Source organism: Anopheles cruzii, chromosome 2, assembly GCF_943734635.1.
Source record: "Anopheles cruzii chromosome 2, idAnoCruzAS_RS32_06, whole genome shotgun sequence".
Lineage (NCBI taxonomy): Eukaryota > Metazoa > Arthropoda > Insecta > Diptera > Culicidae > Anopheles > Anopheles cruzii.
In genome coordinates, this window is record NC_069144.1 from 45,789,683 (window position 1) to 45,806,120 (window position 16,438).

The 16,438-nt window shown below is 47.1% G+C and overlaps 5 protein-coding genes across 6 annotated transcripts; 1 reads left to right on the forward strand and 4 right to left on the reverse strand.

The window, feature by feature from the left end:
- Positions 1-326: 326 nt before the first annotated feature.
- Positions 327-886, reverse strand: LOC128267829 (uncharacterized). The gene is made up of 3 exons (XM_053004765.1): positions 721-886; positions 496-582; positions 327-436 (listed from the first exon to the last, which is right to left on the reverse strand). Exons 1-3 carry the CDS (start codon positions 817-819, stop codon positions 410-412), a joined length of 213 nt encoding a protein of 70 aa, XP_052860725.1. The 5' UTR covers positions 820-886; the 3' UTR covers positions 327-409.
- Positions 887-1,166: 280 nt separating this feature from the next.
- On the reverse strand, positions 1,167-4,021 carry LOC128277856 (regulator of G-protein signaling 7-like). 2 transcript variants are annotated; one of them, XM_053016440.1, is made up of 6 exons: positions 3,903-4,021; positions 3,599-3,776; positions 2,806-3,524; positions 2,619-2,732; positions 2,421-2,546; positions 1,167-2,355 (listed from the first exon to the last, which is right to left on the reverse strand). In XM_053016440.1, the coding sequence occupies exons 1-6, from the start codon at positions 4,019-4,021 to the stop codon at positions 2,028-2,030; spliced, it is 1,584 nt and encodes a 527-aa protein (XP_052872400.1). In that variant the 3' UTR covers positions 1,167-2,027. The 2 variants fall into 2 exon arrangements, with proteins under 2 accessions (XP_052872400.1, XP_052872399.1); XM_053016439.1 differs by having other exon boundaries at positions 3,599-4,013.
- Positions 4,022-7,547: 3,526 nt separating this feature from the next.
- LOC128279149 (cilia- and flagella-associated protein 20-like) lies at positions 7,548-8,401 on the reverse strand. The gene is made up of 2 exons (XM_053017867.1): positions 8,126-8,401; positions 7,548-8,057 (listed from the first exon to the last, which is right to left on the reverse strand). Exons 1-2 carry the CDS (start codon positions 8,399-8,401, stop codon positions 7,548-7,550), a joined length of 786 nt encoding a protein of 261 aa, XP_052873827.1.
- Positions 8,402-8,942: 541 nt separating this feature from the next.
- LOC128268323 (uncharacterized) lies at positions 8,943-9,477 on the forward strand. Its single transcript, XM_053005381.1, has 3 exons — positions 8,943-9,076; positions 9,148-9,270; positions 9,342-9,477. The coding sequence occupies exons 1-3, from the start codon at positions 8,943-8,945 to the stop codon at positions 9,475-9,477; spliced, it is 393 nt and encodes a 130-aa protein (XP_052861341.1).
- Positions 9,478-9,628: 151 nt separating this feature from the next.
- LOC128277416 (monocyte to macrophage differentiation factor) lies at positions 9,629-15,651 on the reverse strand. The gene is made up of 4 exons (XM_053015870.1): positions 15,629-15,651; positions 12,255-12,774; positions 11,820-12,182; positions 9,629-11,753 (listed from the first exon to the last, which is right to left on the reverse strand). The coding sequence occupies exons 2-4, from the start codon at positions 12,702-12,704 to the stop codon at positions 11,445-11,447; spliced, it is 1,122 nt and encodes a 373-aa protein (XP_052871830.1). The 5' UTR covers positions 12,705-12,774; positions 15,629-15,651; the 3' UTR covers positions 9,629-11,444.
- Positions 15,652-16,438: the final 787 nt, after the last annotated feature.

Sequence of the window (16,438 nt, forward strand, 5' to 3'; positions counted from 1 at the left end):
ACACCTACTAAACACACATTAGTGAAACGATGTATGTAACGTTGAAAGCCATCTTAACAAACCAACTAACATCACATGTGCAATGACAATAGTGAAAAAAAAAACAATTGAAGAAATACTTATGGAAATAAAATTGTAGAACGCTTTTTATGTAAGAAAATAATGTGCGCACACTGGGACTTACCTTTTGCATCCGAAATGGAGGGAACTAAGAACCACAAAGCTAAGTAAGACTACTAATGCACTACAGCTAAAGCAAGCACTACAAACCGTTTACACAGAACGCCTGTTCTTTTCGGTATAAAAAAAGCTTCACACTTCAGATGTAATCTTTCGCGGCCTATTTATTCTACACCAACCAGCATCAAAGGTAACAACACTCTTGCACGATCCTGTGTTCCGCAGTCCATTATTTATCTGAAATCGTTTCCAGGCCCTGTGGGAAAGGGGACACAAATTGTAGTGCTCGGCAATCGACAGGAGGGAAAAACTTACGTTGCACTGGTACGGGTTACCGGTTAGCCGCATGTCTCGCGTGTACATGAGGCGTTCCCACCGTTCGTCGGTATTGCGCCGATAAGCCTGAAAGTGATCCGGAGACAATATTTATTTACTACATTCGCTTACCAACTGCGGGCCCTTCGTTTGTTATGTAAAGCCCAGCAGCAAACAACACAGAAACACGAGCGAGTATTTACGGTAGGTTAGCGTTGTACTTACATTGCCCAGCGTTAGTTTGTGCAAACCATAAAGTGCGAATCCCGGCAAGGCCAGAACGGTGGTGATAATGCCGAACGACGGCAAAATTTCGAACCACATCCTGTTTTGATTGCACAGACGAAAATTACGGCGACTTCTTTCAGCGCGACCAAAATGTAATTTGACAGTTCACTTCACAATGATATTACAGGGTGCTTCAGCAGTGCTAGACTGTGCTCGACTGCTCGAAAAGAAACCCAACTCGATTAACCGTTACTCAGACATTCGAACAGAACTTCAACAATACAAAACAACAGTTATCGAATAAACAATATTAAACGAATAAACGAAGCGTCACAGTAATAAATAGCTGTGAAGATTTTTGCGGCCCTCCAAAAACACGGCTGTTGCTTCTTATTCTATATTTTCTTTATTGTTACTTTTTATCGATTCTATATTTTCTGTTTCTATTATTATTTCTCACTTATGTTTCTTCCCCCACTGTAAACAACCACTCCCCTGCAGCGGACAGCAAACCGGAAGTTCTCTTTTCTTGTTTGTCTCATCGATCGAATGCTGGGAATGCTTACAGTACGGTTTGTGGATGTCTTACGATTATTTGTGCCTTGGTTTCGTCGTTTCCTTCGTCACTCGCACCCGCACTGGCCGGTGCGGTGTGTGTATATTTCTGTATATAATAATATAATTATAATATTTGCTCTTGTCTTGTTGTTGCGTTTTCATTACCTTACGTTAATTGTATATATATATATATTTCTAACGGCTTCCGGGTTTCCCATCCTATTTTTAACAATGCTCTATGGTGTTGCGAGCTGTTGGCAAAGGATCTCACTAACTTTGACTATGAATATATCCAACGTAATGGTGATACGCTACATTTTCTGGTGGCCTACGTAACCGGCTGACTTTTACAACCAAATCGATCGAACTCCGGGCTGATCGATCGTGTGCCGAGTTTTTCACGAAAATGTACGATGCAATTCATCAACAATTCCATTAGTTTGGTTTGCCTTTGGTTAGGTTGCGGTTTGGTTGGGTTTGCGGCGAATGCGCAACACGATGAAAATGGCACAACTTTAACACACCGATACACACGCGCAATACGTTTGATCTATAGCTAATTATGGCTCGTGACTAAAACAATCGTTCTATGAACAGTTCCGCCGAATCCCCTTTCGGAACGGAAACATAACACTCTCGCACGACAATCGTGTCGCCACCAAACCCGCCAGTGCACGAACTAGCTACATTCGGCTATTAAAACTCTCAGTACTCCCTACCGCATCCGCATCGGGTCGGGTTCTTCTTTAACGTTTCACACCGAACAGGTTCGGTATGGATTTGATTTTTTTCTTCGACCCGTTCAGGTACTCCTTGTACATGTCGGAGCGCAGGTATCGTGAGTAGGAGTCACTCTTCATCAGATGATACACATGGGCGGCGGCCACATCGAAACACCAGCGGTTAGGTGGTGCTGCGCTGCTGACCGCTTCCCGTGCCAGTTCCATCGACTTGGAATCAACGTTCACCGGGCAGGCTGCGTCCGGTGCAAGAAACTCCAGATAGATTGCGTGTGCCGCTTCTTTCACCTTTGACTGCGGCTGGGCTTTCATGCTCTGCACCGACTCCCAGAACCTAACGGAGAAATGCATCTAGAATCTCGCAATCGAAAGGCGCAACATCTACTGGTCAAAACTTACTTTAAGTTTTCGCCACTAAACTCCTTGTCCAAGAACTTGGAAAACTGCTCCCGGCCGACGGGATCGTTCAACAGCTCCCGTAAGCTGAATCCCCACCGCTTGACACGCTTCAGCGATACGTCCTTGCTGCAAAAGAAAAAGCATTTCGAAGGTAAATAGCCCGAAAGCAAACTCAATCAAAGTCGACGCGAAACTCACGCAGTGCGGTCAGCGTCCCATATTTCGGTGTTATCAGTAATCCAGGGGTTCGGTTGATCGGGCGGCGTCAAAAAGCTGTCGTACTCGTTGTACTGTTCAAAGTAGGAAATGTAGCTGCAATGATTGCAAAACGGTTGCGTTAAGCACACATCGTGGCGGTGACGGCAAACGATGGCGGCACACTTACGATTCGGCCACTTTGGAGATTTTAATCGTACGCCGCTCGAGCTTCAACTTGAGCAGCTTGATCTGGCGTGTAAGCTGCTCAATCGGGTTGCTGTTGCCGGCGGTGCCGGAAGATCCGGACCCCAGCGTGGACGCGCCCCGTCGGTACGCCTTTTTGATGTCCACCTCGGTCGTGTTGACGCAACCCGGCACCGGACGGTGAACGTCCCAGAAGGCGCGCTCCTGCGAGTCAAGCACCTTGCGTTCGAGCTTGTCGCGCTTCTTGTCCACCTTGCTCTGCGCTTCGGCCTGCATAAAGATAAACTCCCATTTGCGCGAGAACATCTTTTGCAATTTGGCCAAATTTTCCGCCTCGTAGTCGGCCAGCTCGAGCCGCGTCTTGTTCTGCATGGTGCGCTTGCACAGATAGACGGCGTAGTCAGTGTTTTCGGGCTCCCAGCAGTTCGAAGGCCAGAAGTAGGGCGTCTGGAAACGGTAGAAGGTGCCATCGTTGCGAACCGTCAGCTGATGGTCGTCGATGGGGAAAAGGTACCCGTGCGAAGCCAAAAGGTGTGCCAAATGGAGTGCCTCGTTCACGTCCTCTATGCTGAGATTTTTCATTATCCACGATATCAGATCGGCACCGGTGAATACGGACGGTACTTTGCTCATGAACGCCTTTATCGTGCGCACCGAGACGCCCCCTTCTTCACCCTGCATCCGCTCGACGATTGCTTCCATCTGCGGCGAGAGACCGACACGCACAGCGTAATGACAAGAACGTGCCCCGGACCGGTTCTCGGCGCAGAACTTACCTTTTTATAGACTAAAATGTTCGGTGCATCCTGGTTCAGGGCCGTATGCGTTAGGTGAGCATGCGAGGGCTGTACGGCGGCCTTGCTCGTTCCACTCGTCCCCGCGGCACTCGCGGCCGACGTGCCTCCACCGCCGCTCCCGCTGCTGGCAGCAACGATGTTGTTTTCCTTACCTCCACTCTTACCGGGGCCATCGCTCGCTATCTGCGGGACGGTCACGGCGGTGCCATCTTCCACCCCGACAGTCGCCGCTTTGCTGACCTGCGCCGCCCCCGCTTTGATGGACTCTGCTCCGGTGGTTTGCTCCTTCTCGCGGCGCTCCCGGTCCGTGTCCTTTTCGCTCGTGCTGGCGTTCATCTTTTTCGGTGCACTTATCACTGTCACTGCTTTGTCTTTATCAATTTCCGTGGTCATCGTTACCATCATCCACAACTCTGGAGGCTACGGTGCACGAAGTGTAGGTGCCGCCAAGTTCTGTCCGCTATGGTGCAACAGCCTCCTGCAGAACCGGAAGTGCTTAATCAAATGATGCCGCTTTTTTCGAATCTCTGTAAATAGCGGCAAACGGTGAAACGAGGAAGCAGACGGCGAAGAACAAACAGTCAGACAGACAGACAGACAGAGAGGGAAAAACAGGTCCAGCTCAGGGTTATCTCGAGCAGGGAAAACGAAAACGCACTCTGTATTCGGACTGTGGAATATGGACGCGATCCCGGAGCATGCAAACGGTACTCGCGCGGCGGTACGCTCTCGTACGCAGCTTGTAATGCAATCAAAATGCGGAAAGTCATCAACCGAAGGGTTGCGCCGGTTCATCGACAGCGATGCCAACGCTGAGGGCGATCCAATCGCTCCGTAATTTTTTGATAAGATTGTTCCGAAATCTCTGTGGCCCGTTAATAGTTGTAAGCCAAATCGCTAAAGTACTTTGCATTAAACCGTGAAGTTATCTTATCAGTGCTTCAAGTTTGTTCGACTGTTGTGGGGAAGATTCCCATAAAATCATCAATCACAAACGACATTCCGCCGCTGATTAAGCGGAATTGAGAAACCAAACCAGATCCGCACTCCGGTGGTCAGTAATTCAGAAAATGAATCGAACAAGCTGCGCTTCTGACTGCCATTTAACGGGGGTTCTCTAATGTTCTTGCCATGCCGACGCGCTCGGTCATCTGCTCCGGACATCTGCCGCCGAGTTTGACAAACAAACGATTCACTTTCCAGCGCCTGCAATCAATCATCCTGCCGTCGAGCCGCCAAACAGACGACGGCGACCACGAGTCGGCAGACGGTCTCGCAATGAAACGGCGCACAACACAAATCATTGTGTCGCTCATCTCTCCGTGTGCCATTACTGGAACCGCGCCACGACGAACGGAGTTTGTGCCCAAGAGAAACCAAACAAAAACCGAAAACCCGACTTCGGTTCTCGAGAGTCCATCAATTTCGCAAACCCCGCCAACATGGGATTTTATTTTGTGCAAAAAAAAACATTGGGTCGTGGCCAGACTTAGCCGGGTCGGGATTGCTTCGTTCGTCCTTCGGTCGGCCACAACCCATCCGCGAACACGCGGCGGCAAACGACACCGTTTGTGCCATTTTCAAACGATCTCCCGCACTGTGTTTATCTATCGTTCTCACGCCCGGAACCGTGATCGTGAAGAGAGGGACACAAAAAACCCCGGGGAAACCCCTCAATCGCGCGCTCTCGCGGGTTACATCGGGGGCGAGCACGCATTTTCCGTTTTTCCGCAACCCAGCCGGCAACTGTCGGGTCGGGAAATTACGATGGCACTCACTGCAAAACCGAACCTTTCTTCTTCGAGACACATTCACCACCAGGTCACTTTGCTTGTCTCTCTCTCACTGTCCCCCGTGAAATCATGTAAAACCAACCGAGGCAATTCTGGTTATTTTATATTAAACTGATTTTTTTAGACCGTCCACAACCTGGGATCAGTGTTCCCCACAAACTCAAAGACACTTCTCGCACTGGAACCATTTCAGTTTGAACGAATTTGGCGTTTGAAGCACTATTTAGACAAAATCTTGGTTCCTACGGCGGCAAATAATCTGTCGGATTCTTGATGAAATTTCTACACCATCGTCCTTCGGGACGACGTCGCTGGGTGCGGCAGATTGGGACCGCTTTTCACCAGTCACTGGAAAAATAAAAACCTTCCCAGGTGGCGATGTTTGTTGTTGAGCTTTGCTGCCATTGAGAAGGATTTTCTTCGCACTACGCGACAGCACCTGACCGCTTTTGCCCTCTGCCATCGAATCCGTACTCTTCCGTTCTCGCGCAGCAAAAGGTCACCCTAAAAGATCTCGCTGTTCACGCCGCCCCCCGCCAGTTTATGACGGGGAAACCCATCATCTCCACACGAGAGGTCTCGGGCGGCGGTTTCCGTCGTCGTCGACGACGGTTTACGATGGGGCGGTAAATTTTCCACAGCATCATCGTGCGAGACCGTGCGCTCTGCTGCCACTTTTCGGCTTGAAAAACACGATCGTTGGAAGTAAATTGGATCGTAAGGAGCGCGATGAGAGCGAAGGAAAAGCGCACCGTGACTGCGGGGCACGGGGCGTCCCCTGGTCGATTCACTTTCCGCGAGGTTAAACGACTGATATCCGGAAATCCGGAACGCTTTTTCGATCTCGATTGGTTTGCATGTGTCCGTCGCACATCGGCGCTGGCCCTCACTCTGGTCGAATGCATCGGGTCGGGCCGTTTGCGTCGCTCGAACCATAGCAACCCAGCCTTTCAACAACACGCTCTCGCACGCACAGCGCACTCCAAAGGAAGGGTTCTCGGTGTGCGTGTGTGTGCACGTTACACACAAAAGCGTGACGTTTCCGCCAACGGGCGGTTAAGCCGACGCACGATGCACACGGGTCCAGAGTAGGCTACGGAAAATTGATGCTCGAGTGAAAACTCCAGCGTCATAAAAACGGTAAACTTAGTAACCACAGGCAGACAGGGACAGGGAAACCATTTGAGAGAGAAAAACACTGCTTTACAATAGTTTCCTTTCAAGGAAAACGAAGGACACGGCCACGAACAAGCCAGAACGAGCACCAATGAAGGAGAGCACAAGCACGCATTCCTTTCTCCCTCACGCTCACACACGCGGGCACATTAAAGCAGACGCAATCTTTGATTCGACACAGGACAGAGATTTCCTATCACAAAACACACGCACGCACCAGCAACGGCACATGGCCAGGCAGAGCAGGCAGATGGTCGGTTGCCCGCCTGAAACGGGCCGCAACGAGCACCACCATTTCACGGTGTGGCACCACCGTAAGCCTTTTTTCGGTGTCCCCCGACGCGGTTCCGTGTTTGATTAGCACGCACGTTCCGTTCACGCCAAACTCGTTGCGAGAACAGCGAAAATTCCTCGTGATGGCAAAAAAGCAATTCCAGAATCACTCTCTCTCGACTGTTGCACTCTCTATCCGATCAGAGATTCAAGATTGAGAGTTCTGTGGCCGAATGTGCGCCCTCTCGTTCACTCGCCTCGCGTTCTCTCACAGCTCTCACTATCTCCCTTCGATTCTCTGTTTGCTAACTTCGCGCAGCTGTCAAACAAAACGCAAAAAAAAACGGATACTGTCTCTCTTTCCCACAGTCTTTTTGTTTCTTTCGTCGGGATTGGAGAAAAGCTGAGCCTCTTCTCACCATCGAATGTTGAAGTGAGGGACTTTTCTCACCTCTCACCGTACGATGGTGAGCTTGCTCACGCGCAGGCTTTTCGCTGGCTGATGTTTGTATGGCTTATCACAACAATTTACATGGAAGAAACATTTACACTACAATCAATTTGTAAAATCTGTTAACAAATTGTCCAATTGATAGAGTTTTCATCCAAACATCATAAGCAATAAGCAGAAATCGCAAAATCCTTGCTGCCCTCCTCTGTAACGGGCCGGCGACATTTTAAATTTCTCATGCAGTTTCCGCTATTTCTGCCGTTTCAACGGTTTCAGTTGGTGCCGCAGTCTCAGCGGTCGGAGGAGTAACCTCGGGTGTTGGAGGACGTATGGCTTCCGGTTCAGTCGCAATATTCTCAGGTTCCCGCTGAAGCTCAGGGCTAGGAGGTCGGACCATTTCAATAGGTTCGTCTGGAATTTTGCCCATTTTGGTCCTAGGATGATGAGCTCGAGACGGTTTTAACGGTCGCACGAGGCGTAAGTCGGCTGGCGTTTCCTCGTTCGTGTACAATTGGTCGCTGAAGTAAATACATTTGATTCGCACGTTGGCATGAATCTGGATGCGAACCGCTTCAACATAGTTCGTTCCATAGGCGCGTCGAGTCAAATCTGCCAGATTCAACCGAACATCGTTCCAGTTGGGTTCCAGCGATAGAGGCATCGCAATGCCAAAGCAATGCACCCGGGTTTCGCTTTGATAGTTCGACAAGCGGAGCCTACGAAGCGATTGGCGGTCGTCAAGGATCTGGCACGAAAAGGAAGTAACCATGAAAATATGAGCCTCCTCATCCCACAAAACCTTGGCATGCTCACCGTAATCTCAAAGGAGAAGAACTTTTTCAAATTTTTCAACAACATTACCAAAAACGGAAGTTTGATACTAAGTGACGGACACGGGGCGCAGGGCGCTACCATGAAGGTCGTGGCCACATTGACGCCGATCAGCTCGAAGACCAGTGAGTTGAGATCTTCGTCGGTCAAACGCCTGGTGTGTCCATTTTTCGTATGCACGTCCCAGATGGTCAGCGGTTTGCTTCCGGCACTGCTGTACACCGTAACAAATCTATGCTGAAAGCTATGCCGAAACATGGCCCGGTGTTGGCGAAAGTCGGTTCAAAAAATATTCCTCCCAAAGCGACAACGCCTTCTCAACTTGGGATTCGACGTAGCAATACCAATGTGTGCTGTGATGCAACACAGTATTCTATCATGTGTGCGTTTCCATTGTAGGATGTCGCAAAGAGATCGATTTACCCACTAAATACTAAATAATACCGTTGCTAACGGCAGCACTACACACTGTGATGGCATTAAAATCGAAAGGATGCAAATGAAAAGGAAATTTCAGTTCACCAACAGCCCACACCACCCACCAAACGAACGTAATGCTTTGCAAAAATTTCACTACGCCATTCCCTCGATCTGACCTACATTAACCAAACAAACTGGAAGACTATCGGTATTTCAGAAACAATTTCCATGGCAACGGTGCGCGCCAACGTTTGGTCGCATTTGGGCCATTCTTTCCTATGGGTTTTAGTGCAATTGAAGTTCGTCCGGAAGCAGCAACATCTGTTCGGTTAACTTTGATAAATTTGTCTATTTGGTGCTGTGTCGTGAAAGGCCAACCATGGATCGCAACATACAACAGCAGCGTAAAAAACGGCGTGACTCGAAACGCAAGTCTGGTACGAAGAGACAGAAACCTGGCGCGAGATCGGACGAGTCACTCCATACTAGCTACACTAACTTGCAACCACCGTAGTAAGTGTCACCCCGATAGTAGGTACCGTAGTAGTAGCTGGCCACCGAGCACATCATTTGCCCTTTTTCAGTTCCGCCGTCTGTCGCCAACGGTACCATGCCAGTTTGGTCGAGTACGAAAAACAGTTCAATCAGGAGCTGAAGATGCTGGAACTTATGCAAAACTCGGCCTACGATTCGATGCGCTTTCACAGGTTGGTAGTTTGTAATGGTCCCACAATTGGGAAACTCATGCGATGTTCGCTTACCTCCTGTTTGTCGGCAGACACTTTGCTATAACCACACTCTGGCCACCGCTCCACACCCGCAAGGAAATTGAGTTCGTTTTGGGGAAATTCTTTCGTCACTCCGAGCGACAGACGCGCCGTCTGCATGAAATTATGAAGGCTCCGGTGTACTGACCTGTCGCAGCTGCTGCCATTTCTGTTAGCACCTGCAAATAGTTTAACTAAAAATATAAACAATAAACGGTAATTGTTGCAAGAATAGTGTGATATTGCGGAATGAAACTATCGGAACGAAAACTCTTGACACACGCCTCTAAGACATTTACTTTGTATTTCAACTCCACTCTCGGCAATATCAGCCATACCCAGCTCTGTTTGGCTCCGTTCCTCGATCGATAAGTGCTTGTAACTGTAACATTATGTGGAATTGGTCTATTGCAACTATCTGCACGTTACGTGCAACTGCACTTTAATTGTGAACTTTAAGTTGAAAGTGAGCGGTGCGGAATACCGTTGAGAAAATGAGAATATATGCTGTTTTATTTAATAACACTTGGTACTCACATTTGGCATTTGGATAAATATCAATCTTGTTCAGTTTCTAAAGTTCACATAATTTGAGAACATATCCGTCGTCATCTTCAATCGTAGGGTGGGTATGTTGTGTTTTAGATCTATTGTTTTACTATTATGTTTTTACCTAATGGTGGCAATCCTTATAGGTGCACTTAAACGACGACGTTGCCTATTCTTGTAGACACTTTGGTAAAACTTTTGTTTACTATTAAATACTTGTTACCCCGTTTTCGATCGTTCCCGTAAGAAAGTTAGAAAGAGTGAAAAATACGCACATTTCCGATAGAGAAAATGATAGTGAGCAAATGGATTCCATAGTTTCGTTGGTGGGTTCTAGTTGAGAGTATTTCAAACATTCGAGAATATCACTATGTTGCGTTTTTGTCTATTTCTGTTCTACGCGATAGTAGACGGTTTCTAATGCTTGTCTGTCATGTTTGTCATTGGCGCAGTCCCCCCCATCCTATCGTTATTCAGACTTGTCGTTGTTCTGCCAAGATATGGACATGAACGTCTATTACACCGCAATTCATGGTTTTCACATGCATAGAATATCCAATAGAATATCCGATAGAATATCCAACAATATTCAAAGATGCATACAATGTTTTCTTCACTGGTGTGTGTGTCCATCAAGAAGACCAATGGTGTCGATAGTTAATGGAACAAATCACCTCGAATGGGCCGTTTGTTACGATGCATTTGTTTTAGCGGTTGCGTGTTTCCACTTGCGATATTTCAATTTCAGTGTAAATATTCGTAGAATTATTCGATAGAAGATCGAAAAGCTGCATTTAGTGTTTCGAGTAATTGCCAGTGATCTGACGTTGATGATCGCCAGTGGCTAACTTACACAAGCGTTGCCCCAAACCTTTCTACTGTACTTCCAATCCCTTTTGCCATACTAATGATTATCTACTAAACTAACCTTACGCTACAAAGGTACAGGCAAACAGCTCTCTATTCTGCCAGGAACATGGAACTAAACCACAGAACGAAACTGCACATAACCACAACCGAATGTTTTTCTTTTTCAATAACGTATACTAAATGACATCTCGCTTTTTTCGTCGTTTTACATATCACAAAAGTGCGGATGAAGTGCATTATCCTCCGACATACGCTAACACAGGTTGGAGACTGGACAGTGTAACTTGAACACAAAGATTTATAGTGAAACGATATTCATCGTTTGAGTATTTTGCAAACCTAACCATGGTTTTCGAAACGAATGAAAACTTGAGCAAAATTTGTACGTATGATCAAAGATCGGTTTGGTTTCGAGATCCAGCTCAGCACCGCTCGTTATAGATAGCATCTATGACACATTCGTCCATCGTTTCGAACACGATCACCAAAATCGTTCTAACGTAATGTTTGATGTCGCGACAAAAAGATTGTAACAAATAGAGAAGGAACCCTACTGCACAAATAGAACAAAACGTTATACCTAACGAGAAGCGAAATAAATTACCGTTTCGTTCACTTGAAAGAAACAAGTCAGGCAGAAGTCGCTTCAATTTACCAAAACAATACCGTCCCCTTTGAGACACAGGGATGACCGTTCAACCACCTACCATCAAGCTGTCGGCCATATCGACGATCACTAGCGGCACTGGGAACAGGTGAGTCATGATCGCGAAATAATGTACACACGCGGCGGTCACCACGAACAGGTGCCAGATCGCATGGGCAAACGGGAAAAGGCCATCAGATTTAAAAAACCCTATTCCGACGATGTAGAGAATACCTCCGATTTTCAGCTCTGCCATTCCGGTGAACTCGTGACCCCAAAGCACGATTAGTAGCGACGGACCGACACCGATCACAACGTAAAAGAACGTTTCCAGGCACTTGTACCGTTCGTGGTACATCTACGGGAAAGATTAAACAGATATTGGGGTCAGCGTGATGAATCCCGGCCGACATTCGCGACCTACCTGCTGATAGATGATACCAAGTGCGGCCATCAACCAAATGGTCCACTTCACGACGGAAACGATCTGCGGGTGGCTGGTGTGGCCCAGGCTGAGCCATGGGTAGTAGGAACCGGCTATGAAGATGTAGATCATGGCACGATCGCACCGATGCAGCACATTTTTTAGGGGGCGGTTGTGATGGCAATAGCACACGCACACATGATAGCAGGTTGAAACGAGGAAAAGCATTGACAGGGCGAGTCCATATATGACGGCCGCGAGTGTTTGGGCGGCTGAATAGCTACGGAAGTACAGGTGGAATCCAGCATAGATCGAAGGCAGTACCCACAGGCCGTGTGTTAGCACGTTTGCAATATGTTCAACCTGGGTGAAAACAGATTTCAAAACCATTGTTAGCATGTTTACTAGCGGCTTTCAGGATTTTTAATGTCTTACATGCGTCGGAATGTATGCACAACCGGGGGCGGCACGAGGGTTTTTCAGCTTGACTGTCTTTAGCTGTTCCCAGGGAAGCGTTCGCAGATCGTGTCGCAACTTTAGCCAAAATTCTAGCACTCCAAAAATGTCCGCCTTCGTCGTCGGTCCGTTGCCGGAACCCGTCATTATCGACCCATTCTCGTCAATCATTGAGCCCATTTGCCCGCTACCCGTGCCAACGTTGCCATCGTAACCGCAAAGTTTGAACTTGTCAGTCGCCCGACTGGCCGTGTGTCCCGGTGAGGGGGGCTGTTGTCGGGAGGGGTTGAAACATTTGCTTGGGGAAAAGTGTTGTCCTCCAGGGGCGCCTATCCCGTTGTTGTAGTTTCCCGCACCGTTGCCAACGCCACCGGTAAACGTGCCATTGTAGATCGATGCACCGGTACGTGAGATGAGTCCATCTTGCATCTTGTCGATTCGGCAGCGGTCTACGGTGGCTACGTGGCTGCGATCTCACTCTGGGAACTACGGGTACGATCTGCGAATCCGTTACAAAAACATAGGCTCATTAAGCGGTTGCTGATTGCTGTTTTTTATTAGAAACTTTTCATTTGGTGGGTTAATTAGAAGGGCCAAAGCGAGATTTTTGCCGGGTCAACCATTAGCATGCTTGTTTCACGAGAGCGCCACCCGAAATACACCGTGCAACCCGCGGCACCCGCGTATGTTTCATTGTCAAGGTCGATAAAATTCAAATTAAACCGGGTTTAAAAATACATTTCCATTTGTAAGAGCAAGAGCGCAATCGTTGTTGAACGAGTGTTCACACCAGGGCAGTTCAACAACCGATAAAATGTTTGCAAGCAGCCAGCACGTGTTCTATGCCGGCTGGTACTTTGTATGCCGTTGCGGTACATAAACTGTGACAATCAGGACGACTTTAATTGGTGGTAAACCTAATGTTCTGCAAGAAGTCGCAACCGATTCAAAGAAAAGGAATATATTTCAAAAAGTAACTGAACGTTCGACCGCCTAAACTAGATAAGGCAGACAGCGTGGACGGTGTGTTCGACGCGCGTATCGCAACTAAATGACCCGGCACAAGATAAGAGCTACGATGTTTACAAACAAAATTCAACCTTTCGCTGGAGCCGGAGTACCGATCGGACCGTGAAGAAACATTTATTTTCTTGGCAAGACTTCATTTACGCCGCTGTGTTCTATATTTTGACCGGTTGCTCGTTATTCTCTGGGCGTGTGTTTATTTGCACAGCCGTCGAACTTTCTGTCTACTCAAGGCCTCCTCAGCATGCTGAAAAAACACGTTATGTGTTAAAAAAAAACCTCGCGCACTGAACACTCGGCGGTAGGAAGTTCCACTTTGGTGTTTTGCTGATTAGCCACAGATGACGCACGCAATTCGCCTTCTGGCAGCCTCTGTAAGTGTCCGGCGCAGAGAGTCATTAACATTCGAAGAGGGACGGTACAAAGAAGGAAAATGTTCAGCCACGATTCTAGAACGTAGCGTGTGGCCCAGCGATAGATGTTTTCCACAAAGAGACGAACAAATATGGCAAGAATTCGCCGATGAACACAGCGGCTCAACAGTTTCACAACCCTTGGTTTACGAAGCAAAAAAGAAGGTCAATCTATTTCAAGCATGACCAGAAGGCTTACATTGTAAGGTTGATGATGACATTCAAATCTAATTAGGCCGGTTGCTGCCGGCAAACTATGTGCGAAACATTGGACGAATTAAAACACACACAGATTGCAAAAGTATAATTGAATCAGCATTTTTGCATTCTCGTTGTTTTTGTGACATGAGCTCTCAATGCTGATAACAGAAAAAGAAAGTTAAAGACGATTGTTTTTACGCCTTTTCTACAAGTTTCGGTTGACCACCGAATATGTAACGTGACACGCAAACAGGCGAAAAGAAAAGCCAAAGCGTATGTATTTAAAAATACTCTTTTCTACGCACTGATCGACGCTAAGACGGAGAGAGCTCGAGGTCCATTCCAAGTGCAGGCCAATGATGCATGAAATCGACCCACTGATTTGTAGCAAAACGCGATAGTTATAACTGTTTACGATGCTGACCGGATTATGCCTTTCGTTTGTCACATTTATTACAACATATCGATTTACACAGGCGCCTAGCGGAGCTGATGGGTCGAATCAATCAACGAGACAGGCCAGGGCGTGAAATCAATTTCAAATGAGGCACTAAACATCCTTCCACCATCGTCGTCGCTGGATAACATTCTTCGAGGGAACGGTCACCACTTGTTTCCTAGATAAAAATAGCTGAACTCCTCGTTCGCAAATTGGATTATGGCACGAACGGAACGGAATCCTTCAGCATGTGCGACAGGTGGCAACAGGTCATCGCCCACCACATCGAGCCGTGGACAGATAACATAAACTGCGGGACTAAAGTAGGATAAAGCAAAGTCGGATGGAATTAGGATGGCCAAGTTCCGGACCCAAGGCCGTACTTTGACCGGACACACATCAATTGATAGGAACCACGGAAAGTGTTTGGCTTCCTGCATAATTGGTTATCATGGTTCGGCTTTTTTCATCCGCCCTCATCTGTCATCTGCAGCAGATGTCAACAAAGCAGCCGTTGACATTTATCCCGTAGAGTGTTGCCGTTTCACTCGTGCTCGTGAGCCATCTCGTTCACCCACACACAACTCCACGGTGCGTCCAGGAAATGTGCATCGATCGCAAACAACAGATATGGAAAAGGAAGTTCCCTCGAAAACGAAAACAGTCCACATCCGCTGAAGCCGTACGGATTTGTTTGCGTGTTGCTCGCACACTGAATGTCGGTTATGGCCGTCTTGAGCCAATTATTCAATTACAATTTCAACAGCTGGGCGGTTCGCATTCACACGATTCAGCCGTCCAGCTCCCAGCGCAGAATTTGCCTTTTCAGCGATAGCCACAATCTCTCTATTCATAAACACCATCGTTTGCGCAAATTCTGTGCACCGAGAAAATGCACCACCACCGCGCTTCTGGTCAGGCAGAAATTGCACTGCACCTTTTGGGCCTGTAATTGAGTTTGCGAAACCCTTGCCACGGAACGGGCCTTATTTGTGGCACTGGAGCACACAGCTGGCGCTTTTAAACATGCAGTACACGGCGGTACACTTTTGTAATTATGCTCTCCCCACTCGTTTTGGAGAAGGGAACACTTGGCCAAAGAACGGGGCTTTGGGAGATCTTTCCTTCTGCTCGACGGAAACTTATCACCGTTCGGTACTCTTTCCCGTTACACACGGTATTTTCACATATTGATTGATGCTAACGCTAAGAAGAAATACTGAAACAGCATAACTAGAAACCAGGGCATCAATTCGCCGAGCAACGAAAATTACCTCCGAGCACGCGCGATTTTTTTTGACATTTGAATTTTGTTTTTTAATAAGGTTTACTAATATGGTTTTTCAACCCAACTTTGTAACTTCGAACCTGACCAACCTTCCTTGCTGATGACGAACCTGACCAAATATGTTATATGTTCTTGAATGATAAGTTTTTGGCGAACAAGACTTTCTTTTACAGATAAAAAAAAATCTAGTATTTTATCGATTCTTCAGTGGGCTTTTTGGACTTTTTTAGAGTTTATTTTTTCTTCAGTTGAACACCTTCTGATACACTACATTTATTGTTTTATTATCTACGGACTTTTGTCAACGTTTTTGTTTTGATTAAATTCAACATCTTATGTGTCTGTTACATCTGTTATTGCTATAATAAAAGTGTCTTCTAAATTGTTCTCTCTGGAAGAGTTTCTTGCGTCTGTTGCCCTACGTTATCTAAAACATTTATGCTGCATTTTACACCGTTTATTATTTAAACTTACACCAAACAATCTGCTGTGCTGTCAGTTTTGCAGCCATCTGAGATCTGTCACCGAACTGACAGTTCAAAATTCTTGAGGTTAATTGTTCTACAGATCGTTTCAATTCCCGCAAAATCCACCGTAATTTGTTGAAAATTTCGTGAAAATTTCGTTTGAAAATCATCATTCGCTCTTCTACTTAGGTTTTGGTAAGTGGTAGGCTGGTAAGTGGCAGTGGCAGCTGCGCGGCAAGCGGAATCATAATCTTACGCACGCACCAATTTCAACAATTCCACACTCTCTAAACGTTCACCACGCCAAACCGTTTGTCAAGCCGTACTGT

Bases quoted from the DNA above. Each gene is read 5' to 3' on its own strand.
- LOC128267829 (XM_053004765.1), bottom strand. From the start codon at position 819: ATGTGGTTCGAAATTTTGCCGTCGTTCGGCATTATCACCACCGTTCTG. The intron at 583-720 runs GTAAGTACAACG...GATCACTTTCAG, and splicing joins ACAAACTAACGCTGGGCAAT to GCTTATCGGCGCAATACCGA. The intron at 437-495 runs GTAAGTTTTTCC...CCTTTCCCACAG, and splicing joins GTAACCCGTACCAGTGCAAC to GGCCTGGAAACGATTTCAGA.
- LOC128277856 (XM_053016439.1), bottom strand. From the start codon at position 4,012: ATGACCACGGAAATTGATAAAGACAAAGCAGTGACAGTGATAAGTGCA. The intron at 3,525-3,598 runs GTAAGTTCTGCG...CTCTCGCCGCAG, and splicing joins ACATTTTAGTCTATAAAAAG to ATGGAAGCAATCGTCGAGCG. The intron at 2,356-2,420 runs GTAAGTTTTGAC...TTTCTCCGTTAG, and splicing joins TTTAGTGGCGAAAACTTAAA to GTTCTGGGAGTCGGTGCAGA.
- LOC128279149 (XM_053017867.1), bottom strand. From the start codon at position 8,401: ATGTTTCGGCATAGCTTTCAGCATAGATTTGTTACGGTGTACAGCAGT. The intron at 8,058-8,125 runs GTGAGCATGCCA...TTTTCGTGCCAG, and splicing joins TCTTCTCCTTTGAGATTACG to ATCCTTGACGACCGCCAATC.
- LOC128268323 (XM_053005381.1), top strand. From the start codon at position 8,943: ATGGATCGCAACATACAACAGCAGCGTAAAAAACGGCGTGACTCGAAA. The intron at 9,077-9,147 runs GTAAGTGTCACC...GCCCTTTTTCAG, and splicing joins ACTAACTTGCAACCACCGTA to TTCCGCCGTCTGTCGCCAAC. The intron at 9,271-9,341 runs GTTGGTAGTTTG...GTTTGTCGGCAG, and splicing joins GATTCGATGCGCTTTCACAG to ACACTTTGCTATAACCACAC.
- LOC128277416 (XM_053015870.1), bottom strand. From the start codon at position 12,704: ATGCAAGATGGACTCATCTCACGTACCGGTGCATCGATCTACAATGGC. The intron at 12,183-12,254 runs GTAAGACATTAA...GTTTTCACCCAG, and splicing joins GTGCATACATTCCGACGCAT to GTTGAACATATTGCAAACGT. The intron at 11,754-11,819 runs GTAGGTCGCGAA...TCTTTCCCGTAG, and splicing joins TTGGTATCATCTATCAGCAG to ATGTACCACGAACGGTACAA.